Raw genomic sequence first — 20,228 nt, 5'->3', positions numbered from 1 at the left:
GAAAGGCTAGCTAGCACTGGGAGCTAAGGCTTGGAGCAGGGAAAGGCTAGCACTGGGAGCTGAAGGCTTGGAGCAGCAAGAGGCTAGCACTGGGAGCAGAGACGGGTGGACTTGGGCAACACAGCCGAGTCAGTCAGCTCTGGGCTCAGTAAGAGATGTTGCCTTTAAAAGTAGGGTGGAGAGCAATGGAGGAAGAGATCCAGCATCAGTTTCTGGCCCCTGTGCCTGCTGCTTGTGCTAGTGTCTCCCCTCCCCCAACACACACACACACACACACACACACACACACATTTAAAAAACAAGACAACAACAACAACAAGAAAAAAACAGCAACCTAAAAACCTGCCTTCTAAAAATGGAGTCAAGATTATTTCTTCAGATCTTATCCTGAAGAGTGTTTGTAAAATGTGTCTCAGAAAAACAACATATATAGTATGAATTTGAAAAGAGAAACATAGTAGTCTGGAGAGACCTTCAGTGGTTAAGAGCACTTGTTGCTCTTGCAGGGGACCCAGGTTCAATTCCCAGTACCCACAGCCACCTGTTGCTGAGATCCTACACAAGAGTTCCAAGAGATGTTTGACCAGGTAAGCACTGAACCTAAGATGGCTCAGCTAAGGTCACTCCTAGGAATAGTCTACCAGTGCCAGCCACAAACGGGTGCAACATCAAAATTACTTGCCAGAGTCAGCAGGGAGGCTTTGGTGGTGTCTTGCTCAAAAGCACAGAGGAAGTACAATGTACAAGGCAAGGTCTTGCACAAGCTCTGGAAAACTAGAAGTCAGTGAATAGAGGTAAGAACCCCGCTACTAGAGTTTTCTGGGTTGTGAGAAGGACATGAAGGCAATTTTTGAAACATAAGTATGGAGTTGACGAGGAAGCCCTGTGCTCCACGCTGAGCCTGTACTTCAACATCCTGCAAACTAAAGACCAGGCAGGGGTGGACTTCACATGCAGAGGTGGCTCAGGAAAGATTGTAAATTCTGGGTCTCAATCCTCATTCCCAACTCCTGAAACCCTGGGCTCACAGGGGTAGCAAGTTCCTGTAGTTGGCCCAGGGATGACCCTAATGAATCAGGAGGAATAAGCCCATCCCCACCGAGCCCAGAGAGTACTTGCCTCAGCCAGAGAGAACTCAAATATTTGTTACAAGTGAATGGCACTGGGCCAGCCTTGAATCCCTGCAAAAACCTGGGGGTGGTGGGTGGAAGCTGAACCCTCGAGGCAGACTGCTGCCATTATGGTGGAGTCTTCCAAACAGGTCTGAGACAGCAGCTGGTTTCAGACCATTTGCAAAGACGCCAAATCCTCACTGGTTAAAAAAACAGAGACAGTCTTGAGTGCAGAAGTCGGCCTTGGCAGCTGCTATGGAAGGCGGAGGTGAGAACCCTGGTGGGAAAGCAAGCTTTCCTTTGTTGGTCTCTTTTCTTTGTAGGTCTTCCTTGATCGGATTTAAAGTGACAACTTCTAATTTTTCTAAGACGCTTCCTGGAAACCTCTGCTGGATTTGAGGGATAAGGAGGTGCTGCTTTCATGTCCTGGTGTGTGTGTTTGCTTTGGGATTTGTCAGAGCCCCCGGGCTCTGAGCAGCTTGAGCCTGGCAGAGGTCCCCCACCTGCCTAAAATACAGCCCAGGGGGAACAGGGCCCCCTCTCAGCACAACCCAGCACCTCTACTCTTTGCTTCTGGAACTGTGGCCTTTATTTGAAGTCTGGTCCCCTGGGGGACAGAGTGGGGCATGAGGACAGCTGATAAGGCTGGTACTATAGACTTTATGGGGAATATTCAATGTATTTACTTTCTACAAGTAAGCTGCCCTCTTATCTGCTGCCCACAGAGCATCTAAATCCTATCCGGGGAGCTAGTAGATGAGTCATGTTCTTATACAAAGACCAGCGGATAAATAGGGGAAAACAGTCCCACCTACCCCTGGCTTCCAGTACCTGATCCTGTACCCTCCCCACCTCTTCTCCCTTTTCTCCACTGCTCTTCGGTTTGTTGTTTGAAAACTAGAAGCATTAACTGCTCCAGGCCTACAGAGTTAAGGCCAAGCCAGCCTTATTTTGAATGGTTGGCAGGCAGCTGGGCACACCCAGGGCAGTGTGACCCTCTAATTGGTAACTATAGGGGGTGGGGCACCCACTCCCTTAAGGCAGTTATGTGCTCACTTTATGCTTCAATCGTCAACATTTGCTCTGGACAGAAATACTCACCTGGCCTCCACACCAGATGACTTACAGAGGACATACCTGGATGTGGAAGGGCAGGTGTTGCCAAGGAGACGGAGTGGAGACCACTGATGAAAGGCCCGATGCTCTGGAGAAGCTGTGCTTTCATGACTGGTGTTACCCTCCCCTGGCCCTGGGCTCTGGCTCTTCCAATGTCACTTCGGTGTAACTGTTTCCATGTAGCTCTGCTCCAGGTGACTCAAAAGGGAGGAGGGGGCAAAGTACAGGGTCCAGCAGGTGAAAGAAGACAATTCAGAATGCCCATTGCAGGAAACTAGAGCCATATGCTTAGACTACCCTATCCCTAAAACAAAAGAACAAGTACTTAAACATAAATCTCTGTCTCTGTCTGTCCTCTCTCTCTCTCTCTCTCTCTCTCTCTCTCTCTCTCTCTCTCTCTCTCTCTCTCTCTCTCTCTCTCTCTCTCTGTCTCTCTCTCTTGCTCTTTCCTCTCTCTTTCTTCTTCTTTTTCTTCTTCTTCTCTCCTTCTCTCTCTCTCTTTGGTTTCAAACTCCCTGTGCAGCCAAGGATAAATTTGAACTTTGGATTGCCCCGTCTACCGATGCAGTAGTGTAGTACCACACCAGGTTGTCATATGCAGTTGGAGGGCAGGGCTAGGCAAGCATTCTAACAGCTGAGCTCCACCCTCGGCCCTCATGCCTCTTACTTCAGATACTTTACATAGAACAGCTCTCAGTCTTCATAAAACTCCAGAGGTTGATATTTGCAATCCATTGTTGAGAAAACCAAGGCCCGGAGAGGAAGTGTTCTGCCTAGGATTACCGCTGTCTGCACACAGTGGTGCTCTTACAGAACTCAGATGATCACTTGTAGAGCAAAGCTTGACAGCTACCACAGTAAGCTGCTTCACACTTGCCATTTCTTAGTGTCCTACAGTGAATGTCATTGCACCCATGTTATAGGAGACATCTTCAGAGATGCTTCTGCCTGTCCGGTGCATGTATGAATTCCATTTCATAGATGTACTTTGTGTGTTAGTGTCCAGGTTCTAGCATTTCTTCTTATTCTTTGTGTAAACGTGACAGTGAAGCAACTAACTCCCCTCCGTTGAGAGAATAGACCAAAGGTCTCCCTCTTCCTCTGCCCCTCTGCCCCTCTGCCACTCTGCACCTCTGCCCCTCTGCCCCTCTGCCCCTCTGCCCCTCTGCCTCTGCCCCTCTGCCCCACCCCTCTGCCCCTCTGCCCCTGTCCCTCTGCCTCTGCCCCTCTGCCTCTGCCCCTCTGCCTCTGCCCCTCTGCCCCTCTGCTTCTGCCCCTCTGCCCCTCTGCCCTCTGCCTCTGCCCCTCTGCCCCTCTGCCCCTGCCCCTCTGCCCCTCTGCCCCTGCCCCTCTGCCCCCTGCCCCCCCTGCCTTCGCCACAGAAATGGAGGCCAAGTCAGTGTACTTTCCCTCTGTATGGCTTGCTTTGCTGTCTCACCAGCCTTTGTCCAAAGCTGCCCTTCTTACTGTGGGTGGGGGCTGTGGTGGTGAGGAGGTAGAAAGAGACTCAGAAGCTGGAAGCTAGTCAGAGTTGCATGGTGTGCTCGGCAAATGAAGCAGTCCACACTGAGGAAGGAGGGCCTGTAGCCTCTGCCGGAATCCGCTCTGTGCCCAAGATGTTTGTCCCCCTTTGAGTATATGTTTTAGTACATAACTTTGTTAGGACCAATATTTTGTTTCGTCTACAATTATAACTTGCCTGATACCTTATATACGTATATATACACATACATATATACATATAGTGTCTATACACGTGCATACATATATTGTATGTATACACACATATATATGTGTGTGAGTGTGTGTGTATGAGAGAGAGAGAGAGAGAGAGAGAGAGAGAGAGAGAGAGAGAGAGAGAGAGAGAGAAAATAGGAGGGGGAGAGAGCATACTAGTGAGGGACCTTGAGGAAATGCCTGGGATAGCACAGATGTTTAGGGTGACTACTGAGGGAGGAAAGAGATTCCTTCCCAGAGTCAGGGCATCATCCCCATTAACCTGCCTTCCTCCGTGAGCTTCTAACTAGTCCTCTTAGTGCTCCCGCTCCTCCTTATACAGGCTCAGTCCTTCCCAAGGCCTTGCAGACAGTCACAAGAAACAAGCTTGTGTCTGCTGGGAGAAGTTAGGCCACAGCAGGGGAAAGAAAAACAAAGAAAAGGAACACAAACAACCTCAGAACGAGCTTCCGGCACTCACGTTCTTCTGCAGTTCCAGCGTGTGACAGCCTGGCTTCCTCGGCCCTCCTGAAGTTCACTATGTAGCAAGGAACAGAAAATGGGATTTATTTTGAAGAACTCAGCATGGGGGGAGGGTCCTTTGTAAAAGGGGTACAAGAAATTTAAGTTTACCGAGAAAGTTTCCTCTGGCCAAGAGTCACACCAGACCACTCTGTAGAAGAGTGAGCACAGGGCGTGGGGACCATGCACTGGGTAAAGAAAGCCTTAGTGTAGACTTCAGATGCTGTGTCAGTGGCAGGCACTGTCTGCCTGCCTGTAAGGGTAGTAATGGCCTGTCAGAGCAAGGTGGCTGCGTAGATGAGCCAAGTGATACTCTCTGGGCTCAGCAAGAATCCCTGACTCACTAGAGAGGAAAGTGATTGAAATGACCCCCAGCATCAAGTTGCCTCTGCATGTAAATATGCATGTACCATGTACTCACCCACATATGTTCACAAACATACATGCATCCACATGCATACCACACCATTCACATGAATTTTGAAAAAAAAAAAATTTAAAATACACTGTTTAATTTGGAAATAAAAACTTAAAAAGAAGAGTTATAGCCTTAATATAAGACAGAATCTGTAATAGAAAACTCAACAAAAGGATAATTTTTAATCGGTCTGGGTACATTTTCTAAATCGTCTGAATTCCTGTGTACCTTTAAGGCCCCAAAGAAGTTCATCAAAAGACGTATAAACCTAAAGGAAGCTGGGGCTGGTGGTACTTGCCTTTAATCCCAATTCTTGGGAGAAAAAAGTCAGAAAGACTAGCCTGATCTACATAGTGAGTTCCCAGCCTGGGCTACCTACTGAGACCCTTTTGGAAAAAGCAAAAGTAATACTCCTGCAAACACAAAGGAAAAAGAACAGACCCAAGACAGAGACGAGCAAGAAAAAACCTTCCAGGAATATAGAGTACTGACCTACTGGGTGTCTGTGAGAACGCGTTAACTTTCAGACAAGAACTGCTGCTCCTCTTGTAGTAACTAGGAAACTTTAAAAAAAAAAAGTTATAAGTTATTTTTAAAAAACTCAAAAAATATATCAGAGCAAAAAAATACTATGTACATTTTTAGTACACTACAATAACATTAAAAAGTAATAGCGAGTATTGTCAGTAACAACACATTAATACTAGGACATCTTAAAGACACTTTGTAGAAGAGGAAAAACAAACAAAACCAGACTTTAGAAACTAAAAAACTTTAGAAAGTCACATGTCTATGACAGAGACAGGGTGATCACTCACACATCCCCAGTCTGGACATCATAGCAAGGCTCTGTCTCAAAAACTGGAAAAAAAAATCCCATTGGTGAGATGATGACGTACTGATGCCTTGAAACCAAGAATTCAGGATTCAGAAGAGAGGCTTACGGGGTGGGGGCGGGGCAGGAAAATTTAAGACTGGTTAAAGCTGATGTGGAACCTCTGGTCAAAATGACTTTGGCCACCCATACCCATCTGTACCCATCTGGACTGGCAGAACCTCCAGGGACACCTTGATTTTCCTGAAACATAATTCTGCACAGAGGGCTCGAAGGCCCGCACTCACTCGCTAATCCAAACATATCAATTAAAACTGCAGGACCAGGGAGCCTGGCGGCCTCAGGGCCTGCCCATCCCCCTGGACCCTCCCCAGGAGTTCCGCAGGTGCAGAGTCTCTCCAGGGACAGTGAGAGCCATGAATAGTAAGCGATTTTTAGCTCAAGCACATAGAGGCGTTTAGCTGCCCAAACTTAATCCCCCAGTAATCGGATTATGTAAATTCCTACTCTAACCTCTTCCTCTGCAGGACCTAGCCTCTAAATGCTCTACACTGCGGAGTGGGATGGGACCAGACCCATCAATTCTGAAGAGCCACTGCTAGGGAAACCATGTACCCAAATGGCATCTAAAAGTGTAAAACGAACAGTAACATTCAAGAAGGTTCGAGAACAAAAGCCAACCCTCTTCCAGTGTACTAACACACTTACCCTCCTTTCGCTGAGCCGTAGTCCTTTGAGTTCCTGCCCACTCACACAGGTTTTATGGTTATAGCTTGTTTCACTTAGGATCATCCATTTCTTCTTCACAAATGAGAAAACGCGCCGTTGAGTATACATGCGGCACCTCACAGCTTTTTGGCTAAGGGAAAGACGGATAATAAGCCTTTGTGTGGCCCGCAGAATTGCGATATCGTCGGACAGGGTGGAAAACGCGTGGACACCATAGGAACAATTCCTGTCTCCCAGAGCTCTCAGAAAGAGCAGGGGACAGAAGGAAGAGGAGGCCACAGGCGTTTCCTGCAAATATATGTGTATGTGTTTCTGAGAAGAAATTTGCCAGCTCTTCTTCCACCCCAGGTTTACGCTACAACCACAATGAGTCTTGGCGCCCCGAGCTGTACTTGATTGTTCCCATCTTTGCAACACACTGTTGCCTTCCTGTCCTCCACCCTCTGTACCAAGGTTCTAGGCGCCCGGGGCACCGTTGTAAGTCAGAAGCCTGCCCTCCACTGCCTACCCTGCACCCACCTTCTAGGCAACAATCTGGGCATCTGGGGGGACCCAAATTGATTTTCAAAAGGCCCCAAACCCATTTTCAGCATTAGTTCAGGGGATCTTTTCACGTTTCTCTGGATCCAGAGTCCACATAATTAATACACAAAACCCTTCACTGAAGAGAACCAGGCCAGGGCATAGGAAGAAAACAGAGGAAGAAGTTAGGAATCTCCATTTGTCCCCTTATTCCTCAATTATCTGCTCACATTCAATCATCCGATGGCACTGGGTGAGAGAAATCTATTCTTCTCACCTCTACACAGCTGCTGGTCACACAGCAGTAGAAAAGTGTCTTAGACAGGGTTTCTATTCCTGCACAAACATCATGACCAAGACGCAAGTTGGGGAGGAAAGGGATTATTTAGTTTACACTTCCACATTGCTGTTCATCACCAAAGGAAGTCAGGACTGGAACCCAAGCAGGTCAGGAAGCAGGAGCTGATGCAGAGACCATGGAGGAATGTTACTTACTGGCTTGCTTCCCCTGGCGTGCTCAGCCTGCTTTCTTATAGAACCCAGGTCTACCAGCCCAGGGATGGCACCACCCACAATGGGCTGGGCCAGGGACGGCTCCACCCACAGTGGGCTGGGCCAGGGACGGCTCCACCCACAATGGGCTGGCCCTCCCCCCTTGATCACTAGTTGAGAAAACGCCCTACGGCTGGATCTTTTGGAGGCATTTCCTCAACTAAGGATCCTCTCTCTGTGATAACTCCAGCTTGTGTCAATTTGACACATAACCAGGCTTTATATATACATATATATATATATATATATATTATATAACAAAGGGGTTATATAATACTCCTACTGGGAAGGGAATTAGAATGCAATTGTAGCGATAACACAATCAACCGCACTAAAAATGCATTAATGCTATATACCATGAGCTACTTGTGACCCTAAATAGCTTTGCTGTTTCCCCTTATTTAATTCCCACAGTTCTAGCATTGTTCCCATTTTACAAATAAGGAAATGGAACAGAGAGAAGTTTGGTAATTTGCTTAGCACCACACAAGTGAACAGGGATTTCAACCTGGGTAAACACAACCCCAGGGCCAGCTGCTCTTATTCACCGAGGTGCAATGCATTTATGAATGTATTGTCCCAAATCCTGCGACCTTCAGAGAGAGGAATACCTGGGGACTCGTTTCATCGGACACTAATTAAGCAACATTTGATGGACATGTATTCAGTGTGGTAATGGTGGATATGAAAGAGACAGAAGACAAGAGAGTGACAGTAAATATTACTAAGTGGGGTTAAGCACTGAGAATACAGCAGATGAAGAATGAAATATGTGTGCTTCTGGTGCGTGCGGGGTGGGGTGGGGGATGGGTGGCCACAATCCTAGTATGTAAGCTCTTAGGTAATGGGCTGGTGAGATGGCTCATTGGGGAAAGACACTTGCTGCCAAATCTGAAGACCTGAATTTGATCCCTGGAACTTACTAGTGAAAGAACACCTCCCTCAATAGATAGATAAATATAATCTTAAATAGTTTAGAGATCTTCACTGAGAAGGTGGCATCTGAGTAAAGACCTAAAGAATGTCAGTGCTTTGAGGACAGCCGGTTATGTCTGATTTTGTTTGGAAGTATCCTCTCAACCTCTGAACAGGACCTGACTGGGACATAAGCTTCCAGTGCTGGCCTGGTTCACAGCAGGAAGGTCAGGGAAAGACTCCCGTGGATAACCTGGGAGAGGCACATTTAGGTAGAGAGAACCCTGCAAAGATTAGGAGGCAGGGGCATGCCTGGTGTGTTCCTGAAAGGACAAACCGGAGTATTTCACTTCTCTGGAGCTAAGTCAAGGAAGCCTAGGGAAGGAAGGAACAGACTGACTAGCAATAAAGGGGTCTCAGTGGCCACTTAAAGCCTGGTGCTCACTTTCTTTCTGCTGTGTGTGTGTGAGCGAGCGTTCGTGCGTGCATGCTGCTTGCTTGCTTGTTTGCTTGCTTGCTTTTCAGACAAGAGTTCTCTCCTTACATAGATCAGGGCGGCTTCAGGTGCCCCATCCTGTTGCTTGGCCTTGCAGATGTTACTACAGATTTATGCTTAGCTTTGAATGAAATGGAAAGTCACCAAAGAGTTTAGATCTCAGAAGCGACAGAAGTTTGACTTGGGTTTTCTCAGGTCATTCTGGAAGATACAGGACAGAGGAAGGAAGAACAGAGTCCCCCCCCCCCCCCCCCGGTTCCTGAAGTAACCGTTCCCTGTGCTGACCAACAAGAAAAACCAGACCAGACCCATATATGAATCCACCAGTTTTGTGTCCAGTGCGACACTTAAACTTTGCGTGTCTGCATTTCCTGGGGGTGTCACAGCCTGCATCCCTCAGACTCAGTAGGGGATCTGGAGGGATCCGACTACACCTGCACTGGTGTTTGAAGAAGGCGGGGGGGGGGGGGTTATCAAGACTCTGAGGCATTGGGATGCTTGTCTGTAAAGCGGAGGTTGGAAGCAATCCCTCCCCTAAAGCCTCAGACAAAGAGGGGTCCTTCTTCCTCCACCACTCCTTGGCTGCTGCTTTTGGGAGGCCTGACGGGTCAAGGTGGGGAGGGACTGGCAGGAGTCCTCGGCTGGAAGCCCCCCTCCTACCAGCAGACAAAGGGCGGTGTCCTATAAAGGCTGTGGCAGAGACCCTGCGTCCAGGCGAGGGCGCACACAGACTGGCGCTGCGACAGCTCCTGTGACCGCGCCGGCTCCCAGCTCCTGGCAAGAAGGTGCGTAGACTTAGGGGAGTGGGAGCAGCTACTGAGGGGACCCGGGAACTTTCAGCAGGACAGTGGCGATAGCGCGGTACTTGGGTCTGGCGTCCTAGTGCATGTTGTCAAACCCGTTTTAGCTGGAACGCAGGGACAGTTCCCTCCACCTCAGGGTTCTTTATATCACCCCCAGACCTGTTAGCGACCCTCTAAGACTTGGCAGATCTGAGATTTCGACCACTAGATATTTTCCCAGACTCCCGAAACAATGCACCTGGGCAGATGGACGGTTTGCTACGGTGGGGTGAGATAACTTATGTTTTTAAAGGGTGGAGAAGGGATAGATGGAAAATGGGGGTTCACAGACAAGCAGAACACAGGACAAAATGTGCAGAGGAGTCAAGCGTGGGCAGGCTGCGAGGCGCTGGTGTTAAGCGCACCTCAGAACGGATTGCTCCCCGGGCACATGAAAGTCCGCAGCCCACAGAGCATATTCAGTGAGCCCTACTGACTCAAAGTATAACGTGGGGCTGCTCAGGAAAGACAAGCTTGTTTAGAGTACAGTATGTATAGTGAGTGTTAAAATGTGAGTGTGAGCAAGGATAGGGTGCACACCTCAGACCAGCAGTGATGGAGGGTGGGTTGAGTTAAAGACCTTCCTTGTACTGTTTAATTTTTAATTTCTTTTGAACTGGCATAGGATAACTTTAAAAATCAACTTAGAAGGTGTTTGATATCATTGTAACAGTTTCGTTTTCTCCCCTCTTCCCTCATTCCACTGCCCTCTCACCTCATACCATCCCTCCACACACACACCTCATAACCTTCCCCCGTCAATCTTGCTTGCTTGGTGCTTTTTCTTAAGAGCAGTGCCTGGTGCTGGCTGTCAGACCCCATCCACCCTCTGTTTACCTTTCCAAAGTGCTGCCTAGCTCTCTTCCTATGGACAAAGTTGTAAGAAGAGACAAATACACGGATGGGGTTGCAGGAGATAAACTGAAAATCCTAAGAACTAAAGAGCTGTCTGAGCCTGCAGGCCTGGGGCCATGTATCCATGTGAGCTTCGGACTTCTGTGCCTTTCTAGTTGACCTGGCTTTTGTGTCCCGGAGCTGCAGGCACCAAAGAGCAGCAATGGCTACTAGCAGCATGACCTTCTCTTGGAGGATATCATGTTCTCCTGTTAATAGGCTACTCTCTGGTGACCATATAATATACTTACAGTTTATTTAACATAACATTAGTTCAGGTGCTTTCTACAGCACCCATGCCTTTAGTAAGATATTTCATCCAGGCGGGCCTTAAGCTTATGGCCCTTTTTATTTAGTTAACATTTTTATGTGTATGGGTGTGTATCCAACTTTCATGCCTGGTGCCCAGACGAAAGGCTTGAATCATCTGGAGTTGGAATTACAGATAATTATGAGCTGTAGGTACTGGGAATTGTTCTGGATGAATAGCCAGTGCTAGTAACTACTGAGTCACCTCTTCAGGCCTTTCACACCATTATTAACTCGAGTCTATAACCCCTAGCTACCTAAGGGTGTGTGGATAAAATTCAAGAATTCTATGAATTTGAGTAAGGAAATAGTGTATCTTTAATTCTATTAATATTTATTCTAAACATAGCATTTCTTTTATTTATAAACATAAGTGATAAAAATGTATTAATATCAACATGGTTTTAAATAAAGTAAACAATTTTTGGTTCCCTTCTCAGAATAACAACTTTAAATGAGCTAAATATGTAGACACAGGGGAATAACCAATTATATTTGGTGGCTGTTTAGATACTATGTTTTAATATATGATACAGTAGCAAAGTTTTATCTGAATACAAGGTAGTGGTAGCAAACATCAAAACATCACCAGTGGAGGTCCCAGTTGCTAGCATGTCACACCCCAAATGTTACAGATCGCTTTTTTAAAAATTCAAATGTCACTTCTTAGGAATTATGGTAATACAGTTTTTTAGTGTGTTAAAAATTAAGCAAATGCATCACCATATCGTACTTTTATTTTAGTAACTACTAAATATAACCAGTTGTGTTTTTTTGTATCTCTGTGTTTGAACTTATGCATTTATAATTTTGACTTATGAACTGGTATATATTTAAAATCATCATTCTGAGTGGATTGCAAACCTGGGCTTCCCTAGACTAAAGAAAGATTCATGGAGAAAAAGAAGAAGCTGATGAGCCCTAACCTAGTGCAAGTCCTCAGTTGTGGCACTGATGCTTGCTTGGTCCTTGTTTCTACACCTATCCAATGGCATCTGGTGTGGAGTTTTCCCTCTTCTACTGCTTTGAAATCAACATTAGAGGCAATCAGACCTTGCAACTGGAAAAACACTAAATGTAATTTTCCTTTGATTTAAGAAGTACTGCAGCAATTTTCCAGTGGCCTCGATTTCGAGCTTCTCCAGCTTGTTAAATCACTGATTTCTATTCTCCCCACCCCCGTGGAGGAGAGTAAAACACTCAAGGCTAAATCAACAAGTAATTACCAAGCATCCATAGGATGGCAGACTACATTTTAGAAGATTTTTTTTTTCTTCTTTCCCCTACTGTTCCTTCTGTCTGTCTAGTACAATAGGCTCCAGCCCTCTTAGAAAAACACAGTTTATCCTGCCTAATCCTCTGCTCCCGGCTTGAAAAGGACCCCCCAACCCCCACAGGACAACAGTTGACTTAGCTGTGAGCTAAACCCTCTTTTGATAAGACAACTTTGCCCCCTCAGTCCTGGCCTGCTCTGGTGTGAACAAAACCTGTTTGTTTTATTTCTGTCTTCAGGTCCTCTTGATCTGGGTGCAGTCGATGGTTTTTTGCTTCAGATATAGTTGGGGTAAATTTCTGGCAGCATAATTTTATTGTAGAACCAAAAGGCCAGAATATTCAGAAATGATTCAGGCTGGATACAAGGTAATGGCAGTATACCTTTTAACCAGGAAGAGACCTGGTCCACCCATCTGTTTTCCAGGGAGATGTGGTCTTCTTGAAAGCAGGCTCTACCATGTAGGGGTTGTTTCTCTGCATCTACAGAATCTTACATAATCTGTTTTTATCCCTCAGGTAAACAAAAGGCAGCTAGTTCCCGAGGGTCCAGCAGCAGTACAATAAAGCCGTACCCTGACTCATGATGTAGTTCAAACCCTCCCCCAGAGTGTGTCAGAGGTTGAAAGTACACATCCAAAATGTATTTGACCCACCTGACTTATAGAAGATCATTAACTTAGACTACCCTACTCAAATGTGCTCAGAACACTTACGTTGACCTAAAGTTGGGCAAAATTACCAAAGTCCATTTTATACGAAAGAAATGTCATGTATAGTTTATTGAATACCTTGATCCACAAACCACTGGCAACACAGTAAAGTGCACCATAGCTTCCTTCAGTGCTAACACACTACAGACAGCTGCAGTTGGTCTCCAGAGAATGTTTTGCTATACTAAGAAGACTCTTATCCAGTCAGGGTTAGGAGGAGACTGGGTAGAGCTGGTCCCTTTTCCAGTTGTAGCGGTGAACCCCAGGCCTCCCTCATGCATGCTACAGGCAAGAGCTCTTGCCCAGGAAGGCCAAAGTCACTCTGTACCTCAAGGAGTCCTTGAACTTGAAATCTACTTGCCTTAGCCTACTAAGAAGCTAAGACTGCAGGCTGCCAGGGCCAGCTTCAAGCAGCTCTTTAAAGAGTCAGGAGAAAGAGGCGGGGAGAATGTGAGGAGGAGATTCAAGAAGGAGGAAAGAGCATGAAAGGTAGAGTGAGTTAGCAATACACATCAATTTTCGGAGGGGCAGAAGGGCTAAGTGCCCTGGGAGGCTGAGGCTGGAGCAAACAGCAAAAGACAGGTGAAGCACAGGCTTGTTGGCTTGCATAGATCTGGGCGTGCAGCCCTTTCTCACCCTGCTCATAGTCCTTCAAATGTGAACATTCTAGCTGTTGGAGTGTGGAACCCAGTCCTCCACACGAAGTCAGCTAAAGCAAGGAGGGCTGCCCCATCTTCTGCAATCCAAATATCCTTCTATTTCTCCATTCTTAAAAGTTCTTAATACACTGTGCATTCACATCCAGCGCTCCATGGGCTAAGTATGAAACTTAGTCACACATGTACTCCGTCCTAGACTGGGAAGGATAGGTTATAAAGGAGGCAGTGGGGTTGGAGATGTAGCTTGGTTGAAGGAACACTGCTTAGCATGCATGAAGCCCTGGGTTCAACCCCAACAAATAAACCGAAAAAGGTGACACATGCCCGTAACCCCAGCACTCAGGATGTGAAGGGAAGAGAATCAGAAGTTTAAGATCGTCCTTGGCTATACAGGAAGGTTGAGGCCATCCAGGAGATAGGGGAATGAAGGGAAAAAAGACTAGATGCAGTTTTGTAATGGTGACTGCAAAATAATCAGGAGAAAAGGCTACAGTGTGCTGGCCTTTGCTGCCCTTTCTTCTTCTATCTTTCTTCCTCTTCCTCTTCTTCCTCTTTTTCTTCTACTTCCTCAAAAAGTATTTATTTATTTTATATATGAGTACACTGAAGCTGTCTTCAAACACACCAGAAGATGGCATCAGATCCCATTACAGAAGGTTATGAACCACCATGTGGTTGCTGGGAATTGAACTCAGGACCTCTGGAAGAGCAGTCAGTGCTCTTAACCACTGAGCCATCTCTCCAGTCCCATCTTTTTTTCTTCTTCTTTAAAAAAAAAAGACATTTCTAAAAAATGTCTTTAAAATCTTAGTCAATATGGATTTCCTAAGTATGAGTTGAGAAGAGCTAACTAACACTGCAGGTTCTTGGGAGAACACGTGATTATAACTGTGCCTCTTACACGGTCTCCGCTACCAAAGCCTGTTTTCCTCTCCCATCGCAGGAACGTGGACATGACCAGAAAAATCTTCACAAACACCAGGGAGCGGTGGAGACAACGGAGTGTAAGCAACGCCTTTGCCAAGCTGAGGAAACTCATCCCCACTCACCCTCCAGACAAGAAGCTGAGTAAAAACGAGACGCTCCGCTTGGCCATGAGGTACATCAACTTCTTGGTCAAGGTCTTGGGCGAGCAAAGCCTGCAGCAAACAGCAGTTGCTGCTCAGGGAAACATCCTGGGACTCTTTCCCCACAAGCCCTGCCTGCCAGACGTGGATGAGAGGCGTGTACTGAGTGACTACGGAGTTTCTTCCCCTGGCCCAAGCACGGGGCTCCCTAGGGGGGCAGTGACAGTCAGCCCCCAGGGCAGCGCTAGTTAAAAGTCACGTGGTTTCATGCTGCGGAGGAAAGACACAGGAAGTGACGAACAGCGGCTGAGAGCTGGAAGGAGACTTATGCAATATTGCTCTGGCCCGGTTACCCCAGAACTTCAGGCAGGCAGAACTGCTTGCTGCTGAACGTTTCTCAAACAAAACAAAACAGAAACACAGAAAGAAAAAAAAAAAAAAAACAGGAAAAACAAAACAAGAAACCCATGCGTCTTGCTCAGGACATCAAGTATTGATCCTTATACTGGATGTCAAATGAAAGAACAAAGCTTATTGCCCTCTGAATATATTTAAAAGTTTACTTTGGCAAAGGAGACATGTTTGATTGAGGGCAAATACAATAAATGTTAAGACTGAAGAGATGAACGGAGAGAAAGCCACTATGGAAACCAACCTGGAGGAGCCATGGGGCCCTCTCTGGAGGGATGTCCTTCTGGAACAGAGCAGTGAGGATTGTGTGTGTGGAAAGGCCCCTTTGACCTCTGTGGAATCATGATATTCGACTTCAGTTGAGCCTTTGATACATATACTGTCTCTGATACAAATAGCAGATTTCACCCATGTAAGGAAAAACCTTGATAGCTTACGCACTGAACTTCATAGCTTTCTTATAAAAGTTAGCTAAAATGAGTGATCAAGCCCTCAGTTTGACACGCTTGATATTAACACTTTTAATTCAATCCAAATTCATGCAGACTTAAGTCCTGTAAAATTAAATAATTATGAAAATCCAAATGCTGCCATTTTATGATTCATTGAGAGTAAACACTAGAGATAGAATACCAGATGCTAATGTACTAGTGCCTCTGACTTTGTCTTCCTGCCTCCCACAGAGCATCTGCTCACTCCTAAGCCCAGGCGGGGTAGCACACAGTCAATCCTCAGCTCACTGCGCATCTTGCGGTCATCACTACACCCTGCTCTGGTCCTGATGGTGCCTGGATTCAGTAAGTCCAGTAGTAGCTGAGCCCTAAACGCCGATAATGTCTATCTCTGTAGCATTTTCTTTCCCCAAAGGCTTTATAAACTTTTCAATTACAGTTGGGAAACCTATGGATTGTGGTTATAAATTTTTGATATTTGCGCAACATAAAGATGTAAGCTTCTTTGCCTCTCTAGAAAGGTTTTTTTTTTTTTTTTTTTGTAAGTTACAAACAAGGTGACTACGTCACTAAGGTCAATTTAGCTGGTGCACTTATAGCACAACGGGTTTCCCTCTAAGTTCTTTATTTAACCCGTGCTTGATTCATTTCCCCGTAGAGAGACAGTAGATTATGGAGAAATGCGAGCACAGAGGCACCTCAAGAGTGCACATCACTCTTAGCAGCCTGGAGATTCCAGCGTGTTCCCAAATTACCAGACAATGGGACATTTCAATATTTTTGTGGCAGCCACCAACCATGTAACTTAACACCAGTCTCTCATTTGGCATTGGATTAAAAACAACACATTTGACTAGGACTTTGCTTATTACTTCTTTGAATTCGAGGAAGGCAGGGAGGACCTCTGACCGATGCACTTTTTTCTTCTTGCTGGGGCTTTTGTCAGTGCTCAGAGAGGGCTTCCCCTGAAATGCTACAATGACACCGAATGACATGACATAAGTTATAATTACACAAAATTAGGGGGTGATTATTTCAAGGACCCCTAGAGGAAATCCTTTTGTAGATGAATAAATCTTTGCAATATTATTCTATGTGATGTACTTTTTAAAATATTTATTCACCTTAAATTTTCTATACTAAGTTGTGTTAACATCTGTTGAAGAAGAAGAAGAAGAATTATTACACATGAGGTCTAAAACCTAGTCATGATATGTGTGAGACTGGAAGCTAGTTCAACGTTCTCTGTATGGTTTTCTCTGGTGTCTTCATGTCAAGGCATGATGTTCCCAGCGGAAAGATTTCACAGTTCAGATACATTATAGTCTACTGGATGCTACATCTGTCTATGGGTCATCCGAGTCTAACAGAAGAGTTAAGCCAAACTTTCTAACTATGATTCTCTATTCTTTAAACTAAAGTGAGTGTTTGGTCTTCTTTGGACTGTAATGGAAATGTTTGGCAACCACATCTTTACATAGACTGTGGGCTTGGTTACTCCATTTCACAGAGAAGAAAAAAGATCCAGAGAGTTTCAGAATGACTTTCCATAGGGCCATCAGCAGAGGTCTATGATACAGATGCCTGTCTCTTTTCCCTCTCTAGCCTTTCCATAGTGCTCAGCAGTCAGTGTGTATTTGGGTTTGAAACAAAACAAAACAAAAGCGACTCATCATTACCTTAATCTTTTCCTGAAAGCATTTAGTGATCTTTACATGCTTTTTATGATAGAAAATTATCATGCTTTGTAGAACATGAGTAGATATGTCAACCAAAGATTTTTAAAAATCTGTTAGTATGTTTTGTGAGTTCTTAACCATTGATTATAATTTGCCATTTAACTGTTAATTTATTACAAATAAATTATTTAAGAAATTAAATTGTCCTTTAATTTTTAGGTATAATTTCATCAACATAAATATCCACATGTCTCTCCACTTTTAGGGTCTCTATACTGACTTGGAAAAAAAAAAAAAAAAACCTTTCCATAGTCCTATGTTTAGGAAAAAAATAGCAACAATTGACATCTCTTCTTTTGCTGACATCCTCCCAGCAACATACCATCTTTTCCCCTCCCCTCCCCTCCCTTCCCTTTCCTTTTACCACATAAGATCCCAGTGGTAAGACACTGTGGGGTAAGAATCCTGAAATCATGGCCATGCGGGCTGGTCAGTTGGAGTTAAGAACAGCCCGGATGGAGCATGGCAAGTCATACTGTGGGGTTATTTCGGGGAAATTGACATAACAGCATAGTGGGTAGATGTCTGCCCAGCTCTAGTGGTGACTAAGGCACTAATAAACACAAAGGTTGTGTGCCATTGATCCCGGAACTGAATGATCAATGGCTAGGTAGAAGTCCCCGAGTAAGAGTAAGTATTTTCTACAGCTCAGTCTAATGCTCCTCTTTAAGGTTTCCCATAATCACTAATCAAGAATACCCCCTTACAGCACCTGCCTTGTAAATTTCATCACCTAAAGAATGGCCTGGACAGCCAGAATGAGTTAAATTATGCACAACTGGCATTGTCCTTTAAAAAGGCGAAAGATGAAAGGGGTTAGGGATAATAGACAGCTTAACTGCTGGCCCACGGGTCAAAGGTCAGTCAAAAGTCACATCCGGAGCTGGGAAGGTTATAGGGCTTGGAGGGATCTGAAAGTCCTATAGCAATGCAAAGTGGGGGCTTTGCAGCAGGTGCTGAGAAAGGAATGCTAGAATGTTCTCCAAGGATCTCGGGAGGCCAGGGTTGGCAAAGTCTCCCAGACCAGTGTCATCCTGTCCCTTACTTACTGGAAGCTTACTGGAAACACACAGACATGCATCCTTGTTAATGACCTATTATAAAGAAGTTCAAGAGGCACTGCCTTTGTATATAAGCTTCAGGTCCATAATTCACCAAATAACATTTATTGCAAGAATTTAAAAAGACCGGCTTAAGAAAATTTCCCTGGTGAGCTAATAAAAGGGACTTATAGTTGCCACCAAAGACGCTTTGAAAGATGTGTGTTATAGTGGATATACTCCTATGTCAATCTAAGTAATCATAAAAGAAATGTATAAAGGTAAAATCAGGATCGTGGTCAGAGAAGTAAGTCCGTGAACTTAGTACAGCGACACTGTAGCAGCCCTACCTGTGGTACAGGTGAGACAAAAGGACCGCTTCAGGTCTAGAGTTCACAACGTAGGGAGACCTTGTCTCTTGGGTAGATTCTTGGTCACACAATGATAGATATGAATATTTCAGAATTATACGTGAGGGACACATGAATCTAATATAAAAAACAAGGCTGCCAATGTTTTCACTACTGTCAGACACTGAATAAAGAACATCTTCTCATTTTCATAGTAATATTATATTTGCTAACACAACATTAGCTGTTTTCTATTCATTGTATTTACTTCTTCCTGTGGTCCAGAGAAGTGAACCTGGGATCTTGGGCATGTTTGGCAATCACTCTTCCACAGAGCAACATCCCCAGCCCTAATTACGTGCATATATCATATCAATATTATTGTTACCATTTTACAGAATATCTAAGAACATATATCCATGTAGGTTCGCACTGGTGAATCAGAACTGTTTTTCCAGTTGTCTTTACACAGAATAATTGCATCACGTAGAGCCCGGGTGTCGTTTCACGGCTGTTTTACTTACACCTGCATCCTTAGTTCTCTTTGACCCTAACTGCGTCCAGACTCTCACGACCAGGCACACTGTTAGGGCATGAGCACCAGAGTCCCTGCTCTGGAATCACCAGGCTGTAGTCAACACATATGCTGTGCCACGTGTGATGTCTCCAGTACCACGGTGTTTCCGTGCTGTGTGCCTGTGGGCGCTAGCATGAGACAGGTCTGTGTTTTCCAGTCCCAGCCAGATATGCTCTGCCTCTCCTCCCCTCCATAATGGCCAACATGGCAGACCGGACCACTTCACTTCCACAGTTGAGAGAACAGAACAAAGGACTTAAGGGCTTTGCCCAAAATGTTTTCTTTGCTGGGTGTAAGATGACATTCTTGCTCTCTGTAAAACTCCTTTGTATCAGTTTTTTGGTTTTTTTTTTTTTTTTTTTTTTTTTTTGTCAGCTAATCATGTGCACTTAGGTTTGAAAGAACTAGAAAAAGAGGCCAGAGAGAAATGGCCCAGGGGGCTCTTACAGAGAAATCAGTTCAATTGCTTTTTCCCACACATCTGTAACTTTACTTCAGGGGATCTGATGTTTTTTTCTGATATATGTGGGCACCAGGTTGGTATGTAGTGCGTCTATACACATCCAGGCAAATGCTGATACACATAAAATAAATATTTCTTCAGAGAGAGACGAAGAAAAAAACATAGAATTAAACTTGAATTCAGCAAAACTACCATGTACATAGTCACATGACCACTGTGACCACATTCTACCCTGGGATTAGTAGAATACTATGTTGAAATTACTCACATCTACTCCAGAAGTCAGAGAATAATAACTTCAGTATATTTAAAAATATTTCGCTAAAGATTTGATTTTACTTTATACATGTATATGAGTGTATGTATGTGCACATATGTGTAGCCGTGTGCAGTTTTCTTTCTGCACATAGTATATCTGAAAGAGTACAGTTACACCAGAAACTAAAGTGGATGCATGAACCCTCTTGAATTCCATGGCAGTGCTACCCAGAGGGTGGATTTTTTTTA

The 20,228-nt window shown here is 45.0% G+C and overlaps 1 protein-coding gene across 1 annotated transcript; it reads left to right on the top strand.

Moving 5' to 3' along the window:
* Positions 1–14,575: 14,575 nt before the first annotated feature.
* On the top strand, positions 14,576–17,215 carry TAL2 (TAL bHLH transcription factor 2; the record flags this gene model as incomplete). Its single annotated transcript, XM_080940303.1, has 1 exon — positions 14,576–17,215. The coding sequence occupies one exon, from the start codon at positions 14,576–14,578 to the stop codon at positions 14,939–14,941; it is 366 nt and encodes a 121-aa protein (XP_080796429.1). The 3' UTR covers positions 14,942–17,215.
* Between the last annotated feature and the right edge of the window lie 3,013 nt (positions 17,216–20,228).

Source organism: Micromys minutus (genome assembly GCF_963924665.1).
Source record: "Micromys minutus genome assembly, chromosome: 28".
In the NCBI taxonomy this organism is placed as follows: Eukaryota; Metazoa; Chordata; class Mammalia; order Rodentia; family Muridae; genus Micromys; species Micromys minutus.
This window is presented reverse-complemented; position numbering and strand designations above follow the sequence as displayed.